This window comes from Aspergillus brasiliensis (assembly GCF_001889945.1).
Source record: "Aspergillus brasiliensis CBS 101740 unplaced genomic scaffold ASPBRscaffold_12, whole genome shotgun sequence".
Classification (NCBI taxonomy): domain Eukaryota; kingdom Fungi; phylum Ascomycota; class Eurotiomycetes; order Eurotiales; family Aspergillaceae; genus Aspergillus; species Aspergillus brasiliensis.
This window is the reverse complement of record NW_027137453.1, coordinates 618,847-635,997: the sequence shown is the minus strand read 5'-3', so window position 1 is coordinate 635,997 and position 17,151 is coordinate 618,847. Positions and strand designations below refer to the sequence as shown.

General features: G+C 50.4%; 6 protein-coding genes across 6 annotated transcripts; 2 read left to right on the top strand and 4 right to left on the bottom strand.

The window, feature by feature from the left end:
- Positions 1–3,000: 3,000 nt before the first annotated feature.
- On the bottom strand, positions 3,001–5,567 carry ASPBRDRAFT_159308 (peroxisomal copper amine oxidase). Its single transcript, XM_067619446.1, has 3 exons — positions 4,873–5,567; positions 3,568–4,818; positions 3,001–3,514 (listed from the first exon to the last, which is right to left on the bottom strand). The coding sequence occupies exons 1-3, from the start codon at positions 5,324–5,326 to the stop codon at positions 3,165–3,167; spliced, it is 2,055 nt and encodes a 684-aa protein (XP_067475851.1). The 5' UTR covers positions 5,327–5,567; the 3' UTR covers positions 3,001–3,164.
- Positions 5,568–6,632: 1,065 nt separating this feature from the next.
- On the bottom strand, positions 6,633–8,190 carry ASPBRDRAFT_33190 (CCR4-NOT core DEDD family RNase subunit POP2; the record flags this gene model as incomplete). Its single annotated transcript, XM_067623090.1, has 2 exons — positions 6,633–7,610; positions 7,702–8,190. 2 exons carry the CDS (start codon positions 8,188–8,190, stop codon positions 6,633–6,635), a joined length of 1,467 nt encoding a protein of 488 aa, XP_067475850.1.
- A 367-nt stretch (positions 8,191–8,557) lies between these two features.
- Positions 8,558–9,328, top strand: ASPBRDRAFT_46799 (NADH dehydrogenase [ubiquinone] 1 beta subcomplex subunit 3). Its single transcript, XM_067625715.1, has 2 exons — positions 8,558–8,694; positions 8,759–9,328. Exons 1-2 carry the CDS (start codon positions 8,600–8,602, stop codon positions 8,916–8,918), a joined length of 255 nt encoding a protein of 84 aa, XP_067475849.1. The 5' UTR covers positions 8,558–8,599; the 3' UTR covers positions 8,919–9,328.
- Positions 9,329–9,369: 41 nt separating this feature from the next.
- ASPBRDRAFT_46798 (WD40 repeat domain-containing protein) lies at positions 9,370–11,212 on the bottom strand. The gene has a single exon (XM_067625714.1). The coding sequence runs from the start codon at positions 11,011–11,013 to the stop codon at positions 9,451–9,453; it is 1,563 nt and encodes a 520-aa protein (XP_067475848.1). The 5' UTR covers positions 11,014–11,212; the 3' UTR covers positions 9,370–9,450.
- A 106-nt stretch (positions 11,213–11,318) lies between these two features.
- On the bottom strand, positions 11,319–13,988 carry ASPBRDRAFT_46797 (acyl--CoA ligase). The gene is made up of 6 exons (XM_067625713.1): positions 13,245–13,988; positions 12,809–13,189; positions 12,470–12,745; positions 12,244–12,406; positions 11,872–12,194; positions 11,319–11,805 (listed from the first exon to the last, which is right to left on the bottom strand). The coding sequence occupies exons 1-6, from the start codon at positions 13,518–13,520 to the stop codon at positions 11,476–11,478; spliced, it is 1,749 nt and encodes a 582-aa protein (XP_067475847.1). The 5' UTR covers positions 13,521–13,988; the 3' UTR covers positions 11,319–11,475.
- A 1,927-nt stretch (positions 13,989–15,915) lies between these two features.
- ASPBRDRAFT_46795 (EXPERA domain-containing protein) lies at positions 15,916–16,952 on the top strand. The gene is made up of 4 exons (XM_067625712.1): positions 15,916–16,179; positions 16,238–16,401; positions 16,467–16,701; positions 16,756–16,952. The coding sequence occupies exons 1-4, from the start codon at positions 15,969–15,971 to the stop codon at positions 16,836–16,838; spliced, it is 693 nt and encodes a 230-aa protein (XP_067475846.1). The 5' UTR covers positions 15,916–15,968; the 3' UTR covers positions 16,839–16,952.
- The last annotated feature ends 199 nt before the right edge of the window (positions 16,953–17,151 follow it).

Here is a 17,151-nt window from a genome sequence, read left to right as displayed (position 1 = left end):
TATTAAGAGACACAATGGAACAAGACATAGAATCACCGATTATAGCTGGTTTTAGCGTGTGTATAGAAAGCAGATAACCGAAACGTCAGTTCGGCCCATTTAAATGAAGCAGGGTGTGCTCCAGGAGACTTCTACCGCCAAGGCAAGAGGGGGTATAATCATTGATGTAAAGGATGAAGATACGTCGTAAGATTCAAACCAGAGCACTTATAGTACTTGAATGCCCTGGAACCAGAACCAGATCCTAGTTCCTCGACAAGCTGCGTGATAGATCGGGCTCTTTTTGCCTCAACCATCGGTCGAAGGCCACATGCCCAAAAAGAATAACATGTATTTAAGGCTGCGGCCGGGACTCCTCGACGTATTGTATTCGCAGGGAGTACCTATCAGATGAGCTGGGCAATATTGACGTAGAAGATCACCGTCGTAAACAGTAGGCACAGCAGAAGCCGAAGTATGTGTGGCAGACTCGCTTAATTCATTGAACGAGTTGTCTAGACACTCTGTGGTATGGAGCTTTATGCTTTTTCCAGGCCTTCATATCATTATCAGCAATATTCTATATACGTAAAGAGAGTGGAAGACTTACACATCCAGTTTCGATGAATAGATCTGAAGAAGTGGCTTCTAGAAGAAACAGTAGAAGGGAATAAGAGTTGCTGGCTTATTGGAAGAGATGGAAGTGGGTATGGAAGACGAGGGTGGAAGATGATGAATGCACCAATCCCTCAAGCCGTAAAGTGAAATGAACACTGTCGGTGAGGTTCATGGCCCTGATAATGGCCTAACTGGGTCGGTTGCCTTTCCGAACGATGGATGAGTGTCTCAGGATGCTTGTTAAAAGGCCCACGTGGGAAACGATGTGTGCTCGGGTTAGTATCGAACATCCCGGACTAAAGTTTTTCAGGGCCCATGGCCCTTTCATCTTCGAGTGAGTAATGCTGTCGGTGTGCTACTATGGTGCTGCGCAATTGGACAGTGTGTGGGTGTAGCTGTATAGGAGCTTTGCCCATTCGTTGTGCGATTATTGGAGTGACATATGGGTGCCGGAAAGTGCCGTAAATTGACTCAAAAGCCTTTTCTTACACCCAAGCGGTGGAAACAGTGGCAAACAAAGACGTGTTTCGTTGGTTCATCTCTTGGTTGAACTCATCCATCGATCTAATAAGTAGCGTCGGGAAAAATCGGTAGTATGACAGTCTGTGGGAGCACCAAAGTGCAGTTATAGCAACAACGACGTTGGCCAGCAGTACAGCCAAGGGTATCTATCAATTGCCGAGTATGACGGGAGTTCTTCGAAAGACTCATCGCACAACTTAAGTGGCGGCGAGATGGATCCTAGGAATATGGCGCTGTGCCATACCTTCCGTAAGACTAGTCTCTGGTAGTATAGAGGTATAGAAGCAACAAGACTCATCTTGTGTCGTTCTTAGTGAGAACCTTTGACCTCCGTGTAATGTTGAGACCAAGAGGTACTCCGTACAGAACGGGTAAAACCTCAGTATTCCTTGGTCGTGTTGAGCGAACTCTCGAGTGCTCATTCTCTGAGACCTATATAGTATGGTGGTCTCTCGCCTAAGCTCACTGTATCGCCGGCATGGTTCTCTGACTAGAGACTCGTCTGAGTTCTTCAGGGGGACGCTCAATCAAGCGAAACCTATCGTATGACCAAAGTATGAAGGTACCCGCATAGCATGTCTCTGCGGGCCTGGCGACTGCATCACTCACACGCCACTCGGTAGGCAGTACCCAGAGCAATCGACCGGCTGGGATACAGTATCCAATATAATGCGGCACATGGCCAACAGTCTCAACGACGAGATATGATTCATTTGACAGAAGAATCATGAAGGTGTCATTGGAGTACGCGTCGACCGCCACCAATGAGATTAGTAGTTTTCAGATGTCGAGCTAATGTGAGCTGACCATCATAACTAGAACAGTTTCCCGACTGAGTAGAGCGAGGAAGTGAGGGAGATTGTGCTATGGAAGTGAGACGACGGACACTCGCTTGAGCCTCGCATGATCATAGAAGAATCATAGTAGCTCTGGACCTCTTCATAGTAAGAAAGTAATATAGTGATACATATAGCAGCATACACCATTGTAGAAACAAGCGTGTCTAGAGCCATATCATGAAGTGAGCAGAAGATATCCCATCACAAATCAAGAAGGGCACAACGTACAGGGAAGATGAAAGCTCGAGCATATCCAGAGAGTATGTTTCTATAACCTTCCTTTCGCCGATGATGTCTCGAGGTGTATAGTAGATGAAAATAGTATATATTTTGATGAAGCGAACGGGGTATGAGAGAAAGAGAGGAGTGGGAAGAAGGAGAAAGAGGAGGGAGAGGGGAAAAGCGGACCTTTTATAAGAACAACAAGCCGGTAATCAGCTGATCTAATTAACACCGACGATTGTGAAGCGGCTGGTGAAGACCAACATTCATACGATACGCGACGGGTATGGCGACAGGTATGGGATCACTGAACGCATAGCGTTGTGAATCAGATCTCATAGTGAGTGCACATGGTTTCACCATACGATGCCATTCTATGACCGAGGACATGACTGAGAACCAAGGGAGACCCTGTGTAATGCACCCAGTAGCGTTAGGGAATAGTATTAAAGGAGAGAAGGAATTGGTGAAGAAGTGAACAGATCAGATGTGCCAAGACAGCAGAATATGTGATCCGGAGATTCCCATCTGCGAGCGTGAATCAGCAGCCGGGGTCCGTTAATATCGGCAGCGTCACCATTTCAAAGGTAATGTGATTAGTCAAGACTTCACGGTCTGAATGGTGAAACAATTCACCTTTTAGTAGGTATGGAAAGAAGGATAATGCAATTTGCGACATGGATGTTATGGTGTGGGACAAGGCAGTCAATACGGCAATCATATGCCATGACAGTTTGCAGGACTTTCAGTTATGCTCGTAATGCCGAGACTCAGTACCATGCTTACCAGGATTGAATCAATTAGGGAAAACTAGAGGGCAACGATAACTATTACTACGGAAATCAGGCCAAAGTGTAAATAGACCTCGTAAATTCCATTCAAAGCCAACTAAAATGCTATTAAGACAAAAGCCATGATGGGAATCATACAAAATCACCCCAAATATCAATACCCAACACTAGGAAACAAACACGAAAGACAAAATCAGACCTGAACACTAGAGCCATCGCTCTTCTTACAAGAAGAGCATGCCCCAGCGCCAGCCGCAATTTGAGACGGCGTGCGGGCAAAGCTAGGAGGAACATCCAAGGCAGGGTTTCTCGCGAAGAAATGTCTCGGACGAAGAAGCAGAGTCATTGGCTCAGCTGGCATGATGGGGTAGTCTTCAGGGGCAGGGAAGTGAGTAAGGCCAAACGTATGCCAGAGGACGACGTCCGTGTTCTCGATGGAGGAGTTCGGACCAGCGGCTTCGATCCAGGCTGGTAGACCCTGGGATGGCTCGCCCGAGGTCTGTGGTACGTGGCGACCGGCAGGGTGAATCTGGTCATCGGAGTCTTTATTAGGAAGTTAGTGAAAGCTCATGGTAGTGTGTAGGGTAGGGACTTACATTTAGTGACATGCACAGCGTGTCTAGCGAATCCAGCCCGCTTCCAGACCAAGCTACCCTCCTTAGGAAGCAAGGGGGGAACTTCACGGCTCACTAGCTTGTAGCAGACAGGCTTTTTGCTGTGGGGGTTAAGCTTGTTGGTGTTGGCGATTTCCCACGTTCTGGATGTGTTGCCGTCATAGTCGGACATGGCTTCCAGAGGAGTGGTGAACTTCGTCTTCTTGGCGTAGAATGCGTTTCCGTACGGGTTCTCAGCGCTTCCTACCTCAGCTGCACTCCGAGTTGCGTCGACTTGGAACACGGTGTTGTTGGGCCCGTCGACATTGGCGTCCACACGCAGACAGAACAGGTGCTGGTGGTTGTGTGCGTTGACGCCAGGGTACACTTCGGTACCCCAGCCCTTGGTGTCCTCGCCGGGGTTCATGGCATAGGTGTTCAGAATACCTGTGAGTTTGATATCAAGCTGGATTGTACCATCCTGGTGGAAGATCCAGTAGACGCAGTACTCGTAGTTGGCGGCAGTGAAGATGTGGGAAATGATTAGCTTCCGACCACGAGTCACAATAACGGACTCGTCACGGAAGTCGGTGTGCTTGAAGAGGATGCCGGCATCTTCCTCGTGGATACAGATAGCGTTCTTGATAACTGTGCTGGCACCCGCGCGGTTGACAAAAGCAGCATCCATGTAGTGGATGGCGCCCTTGCAGTCGCAACCCAGAGACAAACTGTTGGTCATGTAGCCGCCGCCGTACTCTCCCAAGTCGAACGCGTGCTTGCGCTGATGAGGGTGCTCAGGGTTTCCATAGGGAACTACCATCTCCGCCAGAGAGAGACGGTAGAATACAGGGCGAACATTTCCATTGTCGTTGAAGGTGATGTTGTTCAAGACGATACCTTCGCGGTAGTTGAAACCAACGTGGATGTTCCACTTCTGCCAGTCGATAGTACGTCCGTTGATACCGAAGGAAACGCCCTCTGGCTGCGTGATATGGATGGGCTTGATATCGGTCCTGTACCCGCCCTCTTTCTCAATCCACGCGGGGTGGTAGTTGTTGGGGGGCACCTTGCTGATGGGCCTCCGCACCGGCGGGATATCGATGTGAATGACCTGCTTCGTTTCCGCATTGAAGATCGGGCAGAAGTCCAGAGGAAAGGTGTATTGAGAATCGTCAATGTGAGGACGGTAGTACATAAGAGCCTGCTGTAGACGGACACCCGTACCAAAGCGCTCGTCGTACCCGATAGTCCAAGCTAGAATGAATGAGCATTATGCAAGTCAAAACAAGCCGTACAACAGCAACTTACGATCACAATGAACCTTGTACATATCCTCCTTGGGAATGCCGATGATCGCGCACTGCTCGATGACCTTCGGATCCTTGCGAACAATCGACTCAACCTCCTGCAAGTCTTCCATAGTGATGAGGGGCTGCACATCAGGCGTGTGCTCCCATCTCACAATCTTCTTGTCATCGAGGTCGACGATTCCATCGTAGACCTTGCCGCCAGGCGCAATGGCAACGACATCCGCGGCACGGGTGGGACGAGGGACCTTCTGGGGATCTGCCAGCCACGCCATCATCTCCGCCTTGCGGGGCTCATACAGAGTGACCGCATTGAAGTTGACCTTGCCATATTGCTTGCGGATAAGGGCGACAGCGGCGTCAATTTCCACCGTTGAGAGGGGGTCCAAAGGATGAGGAGGAGGAGAAGTAGCTTGGACCTGATGGGTCAGCTGTTGAAGGCGCTCAAGAACCATGATGAAGAGAGCGGTGTAATGCAGGCAGTATGATGTCTTTCGGTGAACGCCTCTGCGTATAAGAGGCGGTGGTACTTAGTGGTAGTAGTTATGGGAGGCGTAGGAGTATATGTTTTCCAAGCGAGGAAAATAAACCGGCGACCTGGCCGGGTTGTACGGTAGGACAAGAAATGAAGAAGAAGTAAAGTGATGCTACCACCCAGACTGTGTGAAACCATGGTCGATGCAGAGGGGGACGAGCCCACCTTATATGCAGAGAGCGCATGGCTGCACGAGCGCATTACCAGAGACTGGATTTGATTTGAGTGTACAGCACCACCGCTGCACCACCGATAAGATACGCCTCGATAAGCACGCCCGGATTCCTTGCCCTGAAGCGGTCTAGTGGCTTCTGCTTCTCCGCCGCGACTCAAAGCGGCAATCGGAACCTTGTCCAAGACCACCGGTGAGATAGGCTACCCCGGATTCGCAGACTGACCCGAGCGTCGGCTGGGAAGGGTCCGATCTAGGCGTCGGATGTGGTTGCCCCTATCAGGTCCAGCAAGGGACGGACCAGTCTTGATTCCCCTCCCAATGCAAGATCAGCAGACCGATCGCGGACGGGGTAATACAGCGTGTTCTGCCTGCATCTCTCTCTGCCAGGCTGTCATTGAGCCACGACGGGTAGAGTGGGTCTGGACTACTAACAGAGGAGTTGAATAATGGTAGTTGATAATATGTCTATCATAGAGGTAGAGTAGATTTCAAACTAGTTTCTACCTACGTGGATGAAAAAGAATGGAGTGATAAACCCCGGACGCTTAAAGAAATAATGCTTGAGGTAGATCACATTCCTGCCGGAGACGAACACCATACACCTATTGCAAACACCCACCTCCAAGGCAATACGAAGGCACTGCAGGCGATGAACTCCTTGAAACGGACCGAAAAAGAACAAAGAAAAAAGAAAACAGACTAGAAACAAGACAATGCACCAAGAAAACACAACCGATGCCACATGCTATGTACATCCATCACATCATATAGATTCCTTGCCATCTCTGCAGAAAGCAACATGACAAACAGGGGAGGGTGAAAAAGTAATCAGAACCGTCGGCTAAGGTTCAATGGAGAGAAGTGACCGTGGATCCGGATGCTGTTGCCAGACCCAACAGGCCGGGAGGAGGAGGAGCCTATACAAGCAAGAGAGCAAAGAGTCAGGGAAAATGTACCTAAACGTAGACGATATCTCGAACTCCCCGAACCTGATCTAACACCAAATATTAAACGGAGATAATACCAAGACAGCCAGACGAACCGACGAGCCTCATGACTTGGCAAGCTGGAATTGCCCAAGGGCGCCGCCAGTTGCACCAGGGGTCATTGTATGGGGTGTTTGGCTGCCCAGATGACCGGCGTTGGGGGTGCTGGGCGTGCCGGTAGCCGAGTAGATGGTGGCGCCGTTGAGATTGGGAGTCTGATGGGGCTGCATGTGGTACAGCAGAGCAGGCATTTGACCGTTCAAGCCCCAGATTTGTCCCGAGTATTTCGACTCATCGATAGCGCCGTTGAAGACGAGTTGGCGCATCTTCCAGTAGATCTCACCCGTCACGAGAGAGTCCGACCCTGCCTGATGAGCGATGCCGACGCGCTTGACACCGAGCTCATCCGCTATGTCTTGCAGACCCGACTTCTGTCCGAGATTAGTGAGGATCTGAGCAGCGGCTGGCGTTAACGGAGAGTCGTTTACAGCCTGATTGCGTCCTGCATGTTTCATCAAGTACTTGATGTCATACAGCGACGGGAAGAAGATCTTGAGGAGCTTGTGGAATTCCTCTTCGTTCTCGGGAAGAGGTTTGCAGAGCATAATCTTCATAAGGTATCCGAAATCATATCCGGAGTGGAAAGAGACCCAATGGACATCTTCCAACAAGACGAGCCCCGAGCTGATCAGAAGAGCACCAAACTCAAACGGGTCGATACCGTTCTTCTCATGCATGGAGAAATCGATACCCGCCTTAGCCAGCATAGCGGTGGACTCTTGTGCGTACATATCTTCCTCCAACGAAAACCGGAAATTGAACTGCCATGTGCATGGCGCCGGGACGAGGCTGTTTCCGAGGGGCTGGCCATTCGCATCCGTAGCGTTGGGCGGGGGAACCTCGCCTTCGGCAGAAAACAAGGTGATACCGAGCTGGATCATTTTGAGGAGATCGACGTTACACCGGAGAGTTTGATAATGGTAATCTGCTTTATTCGTGAACGCTCCCATTGGACGTGCGACGATACCGGGGAACTCGGTGTCCTGGGGGCCTTGGTTAGCGTCACCCATCTCCCAGCAAAAAAGGAGCCGAGCACATCGGTTTTCCCAGCTCCATAGCTAGCGTGCATCTTACCATGCTAATGTAGGGATACTTCTCGACAAACTGGCGGAGGATAGCCATTTCCTGAGCCAGATTGTGGCTCCATACGTCACGTATCCGTGTCTTCACTGCACCCGCCTTTGCCTCAAGTGCCAGTCGGCCATCGTGAGTCTGATGTAATTGCTGCTGTTGCATCTGCGCGCCTCTTGCGAAGCCCATCTGGGCGGCATGGCTGGCAAGTCCGGTGCCGCCTCCATCCCCGGCACTCGCGAACCCTGCGACGGACATACCGTTTGCGATACCAGTGCCGGACAGTGTAAACGGATTGATATTTGTGTTCGGGTTTCCGGCGGCAAAACCGGGGTGACCACCAAGAGATGGAGGTGGAAGGGCTGAGTTGGCCGACTGGGCATGGGCCGGGTGATGTTGGGCTTGTTGCTGTTGCTGAAGATGAGCTTGCTGTAAGTGGGTATAGGAAGCTGTCAGGCCAGTAGGCCCGTATCTGCCGACAGGAGGAGGCATATTGAAGGGGCAGCGATGAGAGAGCTGATCAACTCGTCACGCATCTGAGATTGGGATGAACGATGAGGAAGCGGAGTGTGGAGGGGAGGGGGTCCGTTTCGGCTCTTTTCGCGCTGGGCTCTGAGACGGACGGGCTCATCCTCGCCGGCGAAGAGAAGGACAAGCTGCGGTTGCTAAATCCGGCCTAGTGCGCCAAGCCCCCAGTCCTCCTCGCTCGACTCTCTCGTTTCCGTACAGCTTCAACTTCCTCTTGTTTCCGCCTGTGTCCTCCCATTCTCGCGCTACCACTCCCTCGGTTTCCCCGTCCATTGTCTGTCCGGACTCTGCGGATCTCGATCTAGATCCTATTCTTGTTCGGTCTTCGCCATCTCACCCACCACCGACTCACCACCCAATCCACTCACTCACCATGGCTCCCAACCCCACCGGATTTGACATCAACGAATTCAAGGCCGCCGCCCACCCCCGGTCGGCCTGGGCCAAGAAGGACCCCTGGGCTCGCTAGTACGAGAATACTCCATGGCCGAGTCAAAATAATTGCATGTTATGCTGACTATATCCGCTCCAGCGAGGCCTGGAGATACACCGGTCCTTTCAGCCGCGTCAACCGTTTCAAGCGCATCTTCCCTGGCTTCGGCATTGCCAGCGTTGCTTTCGCCGGCTACTGCGCCTACGAGCATTTCTTCCTGAAGGATGATCACCACCACCACGGCGAGGGACACCACTAAATCACGATTCGAGAAGAAGAAAAGATTAAAGGTGCGAAGCTAGAAGAAGCAGAAGAAGAAACCGACATTGCGATAGGAGGAAAACGAGATGAAGGATACCCCACGGATTTGCCCCGACATCAATGGCATCCGTACGTGATTTAGAAAGAGGGTCCACAGATGTGTGGTGGTGTACAAGCGGGGAGAAAGGGCTTGTTTTATTTCGATTGGGATAGAACTCCATTTTTTTGTCTCATTATCATGAATAGGCCCTTAAGCTCTTTCTACAGACGGCGCTTGGGTTGGTTCATTTGTCGGGTGTACATAGTAACTGTTATTTTATCACATTGAGTGCATTATTGTTCAAAGTCAGGGATTCACGTTGTGTAGTTGACTAGTTAGCCATTGCTCAGCCCAACAACAAGAACTACGTAAATCTACAAGTGTGGCAGATATATTACTCTTGATTAAGTGAGGACTGAACATGGTCATAAATTGCATTAATACGCCAATCATACAGGCTTTTTGTCTAATCATGATACTAGTGGAACGTCTACTCCTCAAATACCAGAGAAATACCGTCATCACCGGCAGTAACAACCCGCTTACCATCCGAGCTCTGAACAAAGGCCATGATACCGCCGGATTGTTCGCCTTCCGAGTTCTCCACCAGACCCAAGTGGCCCTTCCATTCCTTCAACAAACCCTGGGCGGCCGCCGCAGTTCCTCCGCGGGCATCCCAGCGTCTGACAATGCCATCCATACCCACGGAGGTGAGTAGCCACGGTTGGCCTTGGCCGGCCGTCGCGGCAGCCAGCGGGCTGGGACGAGGCAAGGGGGTGGCAGGGGCACGGCTCTGCAGGAACTCAACCTTAACCACGGCTCCCTCGTGCGCCTCCCTGATGTGACGACGGACTGCGAAGCGGTGAGCAGCGTCGAACAAGGCGATCGAGCCATCCACGGAGCCAGCCGCGAGAAGGGTCAGAGGAGGGGAAGAGAAAGAGAGAGTCTCAACACCGTCGCTCTGGGCCTGGAGAGAGGCCAGGAGGGTGCCGGCAGCGGAGGCGGTTGCCTGTGAAGCAGCAGCGCCCTTGCCCTTCGCCTTGGAAGCAGCGGCGCCGCCCGCCGGCGCCAACCGGGGAAGACCGACCACCTTGATGTGGCCCTCAGCACCACCAACAGCAGCAATGGCACCACCCGGGGAGATGGCGATCGAGTACAGACCTCCTTCAACGGCGAAGCGCTGGTCCTCCGCCGTCAGACCGACGACAGCGCTAGTACCGGGGGAATAGGAGACGCCAGCAGCGGCAGCGTCGCCAAAGACATCGTAAACATAGAAGCTACCGTCTTCGGAGACGGTGGCCAGCAGCTTTCCGTCGGGAGTCCAGGCACCCGCAGTGCAAGATCCGGTGTGTTGGAAGAAGGACTGGATGATGGAGATGGGAGCCGCGGTGTCCCTGGGGTCGATGCGGAACACCCAGGCGCTACCGTCGTTGGCTCCCAGAGCAAAGATGTTGCTCTTCTCCTCGTTACCCTTCTCGCAAGGGCAGACAGCAACCCAATTGATCTCCTCCACTTCTTGGGCCTCCGCGAGGAACTGCCATGCACGCCCGGTTCCCTGGGGGGTAGTGTCGCGGTATGCACGCACTTTGCCGTCCATGCCGGCCGTGATAACAAACTCGCCCTTGGGCTCTGTGAATGCGACGGCGTTTACGGTGTCTGTGTGGCCGTCAAGCTTGAGGAGGGGCTTGAGAGAGTCCCGCTCGCGCCGGGGTTGCGGGTCCGACTCGTAGCTGGGGGGGAGGACCGGGCGCTCATCCTGCGGCGTCGAATCGAAGATATAAGCGGTATCGTCTCCGGAGCCAGTGATAACAATGGAGTTGTGGATAGGGTGCTGAGCAATGCAGAACACGGAGTCGTTGTGGCTATCGAAATGGGCGGAAGAGTCATTCTGCAGGGTAATTTCTTGTTCTTCGTAGGTCATGGGCTGATCGCCATCCTCGTCTTCGGGATCCGATTCCATGTGGTGGTCCTCATCGCGGTTGATGACCTCCTCAGCTTCATCGGCTTCAATGTAGGCGTCGTCGTCGGCGCGGTGAGGTTCTTGCGACGACATGGTGATGTAAATATGAAGACTGCGGGGTTGTACAGAACGCGGCGATGTGTTATTCTCGGTGTAAAATGTGTTTGAGAGATATATTCAGGTCAAGATCAGCTTTTGACTGTCTGATCAAAATTATTCAAGAGAAATGTGCAGGAACGACAGAGGGCGCCGTCCGAAGAATAGCTAACTATTATTTTTTTTTCGTTGCTGAGCAATCTTCCCGATCACCCCCCGCTTAGAAATTCGATTCTTTCCCCGCGATGGATGCAAACACAGCAAACATCTACTCAAGGGGATTGCAAAGTATAGCAATTCGCAGTATTTCTATATTTTCTATAAGAGTCTTTGGGTAAATGTGAATATGAATGAAATCTTATCTATTAGACGAATAGTCTATATCCAAAGTACGGAACCTGCTGGGACCTAATATTCTGCAGCGCACCACTCTCCCAAGACGCCCAAGTATAAGCAAGCCTACAGCTTGGAGCCAGCCTTCCTCCTAGCTTCCTTCTCTTGATCGCGAAGCATGCGGCGCAGAATCTTACCACTGGGACTCTTAGGAATGACATCGATGAAGCGAACACCTCCCTTGAGCCACTTGTGCCGGGCTTTGTGGTCTTCCACATGCTTCTTAATTGACTGGGTGATCTCATCGTCACTGCCACGGGCAGAAGGTGACTTGACCACGATGGCCTTCGGGATTTCTCCAGCCGCCTCATCGGGGATGGCTATAACAGCACAATCGGCAACAGCGGGGTGGGTCAGAAGGTGAGCCTCAAGTTCGGCTGGAGCTACTTGTAATCCCTGTGCATTTCGATCGGTTACTTTGCGAGCTTTTCAATTAAGATGTCAAATCGGTGAAGCACGTACCTTGACTTTGATGAGCTCCTTTATACGGTCCACGATAAAGATGTGCTCGGTTTTCTTTGGGCCCAGGCGGACCACGGCCTCGTCACCGGTTCGCATCCACCCGTCCTCAAAGGTTTCCCGGTTCGCCTTCTCATTATTCAGGTAGCCCAAGACGACACTGGGACTGCGGACCAGCAGCTCACCAGGCGTGTCATAGCTTGTGATTTCCTTATTCTCCGGAGTCACAATACGTACTTCAACACCGGCAATGAGGGTTCCAGATGAGCCAAGATAGACATCGGTTGGGTGAGTCGTGCACACCACAGTCGATGTCTCGGTTAGGCCTGAGACATTGTCAGCATAGGTTATTACGTTTCCGGGAGGGCTGCATACCGTATCCTTGTCGAATAATCACGCCAGGATAGAGTTTCTGGAAGTCTTCGGCTGTTTCCACACCCAAGGGCGCCGCGCCAGTAAAGATACTTCGGATTGAGCTCAGGTCGTATTTCGCGCAAGTTTCGTGGTTGCGGAGCATGTTGATGATGATCGGAGGGACCTATTGGAGAAAAGCAATGAGTCTCATGTGGAAAGTGGCTCATGTGAGTAAAACGTTACTGACCAGGAACAAACACGAGATCTTGTAGTTTTGGATCGAAGCTAGATAAAGCTCCAAGTCAAATTTGGGTAGAACAATGGCTTGATCGCCTCGGAATGGAGCCGCATGGCAGATAACCACCAGGCAATAAATGTGGCTCTGCGGAAGTAGACACAGTGCCACTTCGGTGTGGTCGCCCTGGGTCCCAGGGGCCTTGAGCGATTCGCGCCAATCGCCCTCGAACGCCTTGATTTGGAGCACGTTTGCGATTACATTGCGATGGGAAATCATAACACCTTTCTAACATGGGAGGTCAGATGCGATCAGTCTCGAAATATTTCCTTTGGAATGACTTTGACTTACCGGCAACCCGGATGTTCCGCTGGAATAGCAAAGGAAGGCGGTCCGACGAGAACCCTCTCCGGCGGCCCAGTTCAGCCTCTCCACCTTTGGGAGCGACTTTCCCTCTTCAATGAATTGCGAGACTGTCTTAAATTGTGCGGGGGCCTTGACTCCCGGGGTCAGTTGTGGTGGGACCTCCAACAAGTATATGCGCTCCTTGGGCAGCCCAGCAAGGGATGCGGCCTCGAGAGCGGTCTGCAGGAGAGGGAGGCAGGTGAATAAGGCTTTGGCTTTGGCATCGAGCAGCTGATACTTTAGCTCAGCGGCCGAGTAGGCTGCGTTCGCCGGGGATACCAAACCCCCCAGCTGGTGAACGGCCCATGACAGCGGCAATGTATCGATCTGGGGAAGAATCTGGTGAGCCAGGAGACATTATACCGATCTGAGGCTTGCTTACAGTGTTCAAACTGAAGATCGCCAACGTCTTATCCCATTCAGACCCTGTGTTCGGCTTCCAGTCTAACTCCTTGGACAACGCGCGAGACAAGTAATCGACGCGATCTACCACTTCTAGTGCGGAGAAGCTCTTCCCGGTAATGCCGCAGGTGAAGGGGTCCCGGGAGTAACCCAGGGGATTCCGTCCGTATAGGTCTGTAAGCATGAATTCACTGAGTGGAATATTGTCCGGGATCGGCGGCAAAGTGCCTGCCTCTTTTGCAGGTAGGAAAACCATCGTGCGTGGGTGTGCGAATCTCAGTTATCTGCAATATGTCGGTAGGTGCTGGGGCGAGATCGGCGGGACAAAAGGCAGGAGGATGAGTGATTTCAAGAAGGATGAATAGAGGAAGAGATAATGGGGGAAAAAGTCACGATCGGCGTGGGTTGCAAGATATAAGTAAGTCACCGGTGAACTCCAAGCAGTGATGATGTGCGGGGAAAGCTTCTTTCGTTGGAGACGGACCGAGGCTTTAGTACGTCAGACACGGTCTCCCCTGAGGCTTGACGGGGATTTTTCCGACTTTCCAGCAAATGCGCTTGGGTTTGCCTGGTAGGATCATAAGATCCCTTTCAGAAGACACTGACTACTAGTCATAGTCCAGTAAGTCTTCTTTGAAGCATCCAGCTAACACTATTCACCGTATATAACTCCTTTTTGGCCACATCCCCTTACTGCTCGGACATCTCATAGCCGAGGGCCGACTGGGGACGACTGATTAATTGGTAGAAGGCCAGAAGCAGACGCCCCCAGAAATTAGGTAGGCCACTCCGACGGTCGGGGTGATCTGCAGCCCCACACGGGTTATGGCTAAGTGCTAACGGCTTTTTGCCGCTTCCACCGGGTCGCACAATGTTGCGCATATATCATCAACTAGGTTATCACCATGTTCCCTCTTTAATCAATAGCAATAATTGAGTCGACACATTCTATCGGGAAGCGTGAGATCACTTTTGCGGATGCGGAAAACCGCTGGTTGTGCATTGCCGAAAGTATTGCCCGAGATTGTAACCACAATGTTTCCCCACACCGAATCCCTGTTTGTTCAGGGGTCCGTCGGCCCTTAGCCGATGCCATCCTGGTAAAATAGTTACATAGCTGTTGATAGGTAGCTTTGTAACAATATCACTTTTACTTTACTCCTTCTCAGGATACGGAATTTAACCATCCCAAGTCATACTACACTTGTTCAATATATCCTGTAGTCACACTATCTGACCATGATGGTAATGAGAACAAACCGAGTACTACCCAAGTCGGATTTATATACTAGTATACGCGAATTATATGAACATTGTACACAAGGCCATAATTAACAATTCGTCACCATTCCCAAATTATCGACACTCCAATATCTAATATCAATACCAAAACACACCACAATGCCAAACATGAGAAGAAATACCTTTCACCTGACGCCAGACACGCCTTTCAGTCATGCAATTCCTTATCCCACGCTGCATGAGGTGCGATGCTGTTGGACACGCTATGAGATACTGTCCCATGCAGAAATGTGCCAGATATAATGAGAGAGAACATGATCAGCAGGATTGCCCTGTTTGATCAACTTTATTGTAGAGACAGTGGTGATGGTACATCTTGGGTGTTACGGAAGCGTTCCACGGTGTTGGATCGTATCTGTTCTTCTTTGGTTGGTTAATTCTATTGTGGGACTTACGATGCGGGGCTTATCCGAAATATCTTGATAAGATTTGCTGTGAGAATGCTGTCTGAGGTGCTGACATTAGCCATATATTTGTAAACGATCGAACAAAAAAGGAGGCCAATTATTTTATGCCGTAAACATGTTCAAACTCAGTTAAGCCAGAGTGTATCTGTTCATTGACTGTCGACCTTGGGCGAACTACAGCAATTAGACACTGTCTTTCTTAATATCAAGAGCCTAGAAAATTATCAGTAGCACTTCTTGGTCATGACTTGACCTTATAGTTGATTTTTTGGTAAAGACTACATCTGATATTGATATATATTCAATCGCCTTTTTGGTAATGTGTACTGATTCTAGCTAATATATACGGGACGTAGACTTAGTACTTTCAAAGAACTAACTTGTAGATCGATTCTCTGTCTCGGAAAAAAAAAATGATATTTGAGATAGAAAACGTGGCTTGGTGCAATCTGTAGGTCCAATTTTCACATAGTAGTATTCTACTATCTTGGTAGTCACAGTAGCATACAGAGTTGTTTTAGTGTGATTAAATGTCCCTACTAATCTATGATGCATACCAGTATAAGTTAGCAATCTCATTGGTGCAATAAATGTACACGAACCACACAGAACACTTTAGCGGGCTGATAGAGAATTCCAACTCCTATAATTCAGCACATTATAATCATCACCCCCTGGACGCAACGCTGCAAATAAATCAAACCATGAGCCATTGAGTTTTATTCTCTTCTTGGCTAACGGTCCCTGAACCAACCAGACATGATCAAGCCAGCTAGGCCAGCTAAGGAAGCTCCACTCAGCAAGAAGGGGTCCAAGGGGTTAGCAATAGCATGCAAGGGATGAAACCAGGTCAAAGTGGTGTCAGCAACCAGGCAGAGATTCCGAGCCGTTCGTCGGAGTCCGCGGGTTCCGCACCGTACACACCTCTCTGTTATAGTATAAAGCCAATAGTATGAACGACTTGCTGCAGATATCATGAGCAGAACTCACACAAAATGGCTAATACAACAGCGGTTCTCCATGGTTACTATCCTTCGACAGTATACCTACCACATTATGTCACCAATAAAGATTCGACTCTGTCGCTGATCGCTCAATTTGCCGTCCTTTGGGCTTTGGCCCTGGGCATCGCGTCCGTCATTATCCGCCGTCCGCGGAACTCGGTAGCTCGATCCGACCAGTTTGCGTTTATTTGGATGTGTTTCAGTAAGTATACTCCACGTTGCTACTGTTCAGAAGTCATATTCACAGCGGATGAAATTAGCGGGATGCATCCATCTATTCTTCGAAAGTTATTTTGTGGTCTACCACAAGACCCTCGCCGGCTCGCACACTTTATTCGGCCAACTCTGGAAAGAATACTCCCTCTCTGACTCACGGTACCTGACTTCGGATTCATTCCTCGTTTCGATGGAAGCAGTCACCGCCGTAAGTCCTTTAGTTTTTAAAACCCCAACACCCAATTAACACAACATCGACTAATGTATATATAGTTCTGCTGGGGCCCTCTCGCCTTCCTCATTGCATATTGCATCGCCACCCAGCATCCTGCCCGACATGTTTTGCAGCTCATTATATCAGTGGGCCAGGTCTACGGAGATGTGCTTTATTACGCTACCAGCATGTTCGACTTGTATTACCATGGAGTGTCTTTTTGCCGTCCTGAAGGTTATTATTTCTGGTTCTACTACGTTTTTATGAACTTTATCTGGCTTGCGGTTGGTACTTGTAGGTTTATCTGGATCTTGCTGAGTGGGTTGGAGAGAGCTGATCATGTCATAGATTTTGCGTACCAAAGTGCGGTGGAGATTACGCGTGGTATGAAGAGATTAAGCATGATGGATCGGAGGCGGAAGGCGAATTGAGTTGCATCGGACTTGAAGAGAAATTGACTTTCATGTTGATTGGGCTCGATTTGGGGGTTACGGGTGTCATTCAGGGTCTATCGTTTAGAATAGAGGATAGCTAAGGATATACGCTTGGGTAGTTCATAGATTTGTAGAGAATTGAATACAGATGTACCACTACATTTTAATAAAGACGTTAATATGAGCCAAGAGTCATCAAAGTAAAAGAGGTAAACGCCCCGGCTTAGTCTATTGCGACGCAGGTCAGAAAGTCGGGTCTCTGCCCAGGTACTCGGGTCCGCAGCTATCGGGAGAAGAGTCTACTCATACC

Coding starts and splice junctions, on each gene's coding strand:
- ASPBRDRAFT_46798 (XM_067625714.1), bottom strand. CDS start 11,013: ATGTCGTCGCAAGAACCTCACCGCGCCGACGACGACGCCTACATTGAA.
- ASPBRDRAFT_159308 (XM_067619446.1), bottom strand. CDS start 5,326: ATGGTTCTTGAGCGCCTTCAACAGCTGACCCATCAGGTCCAAGCTACT. Junction 4,819..4,872: donor GTACAAGGTTCATTGTGATC/GTAAGTTGCTGT, acceptor CATTCATTCTAG/CTTGGACTATCGGGTACGAC. Junction 3,515..3,567: donor CGCTGTGCATGTCACTAAAT/GTAAGTCCCTAC, acceptor TTCCTAATAAAG/ACTCCGATGACCAGATTCAC.
- ASPBRDRAFT_46799 (XM_067625715.1), top strand. CDS start 8,600: ATGGCTCCCAACCCCACCGGATTTGACATCAACGAATTCAAGGCCGCC. Junction 8,695..8,758: donor AAGGACCCCTGGGCTCGCTA/GTACGAGAATAC, acceptor TATCCGCTCCAG/CGAGGCCTGGAGATACACCG.
- ASPBRDRAFT_46797 (XM_067625713.1), bottom strand. CDS start 13,520: ATGGTTTTCCTACCTGCAAAAGAGGCAGGCACTTTGCCGCCGATCCCG. Junction 12,407..12,469: donor AGATCTCGTGTTTGTTCCTG/GTCAGTAACGTT, acceptor TTTCTCCAATAG/GTCCCTCCGATCATCATCAA. Junction 11,806..11,871: donor AGGAGCTCATCAAAGTCAAG/GTACGTGCTTCA, acceptor CGAAATGCACAG/GGATTACAAGTAGCTCCAGC.
- ASPBRDRAFT_46795 (XM_067625712.1), top strand. CDS start 15,969: ATGGCTAATACAACAGCGGTTCTCCATGGTTACTATCCTTCGACAGTA. Junction 16,402..16,466: donor CGATGGAAGCAGTCACCGCC/GTAAGTCCTTTA, acceptor ATGTATATATAG/TTCTGCTGGGGCCCTCTCGC. Junction 16,702..16,755: donor CTGGCTTGCGGTTGGTACTT/GTAGGTTTATCT, acceptor ATCATGTCATAG/ATTTTGCGTACCAAAGTGCG.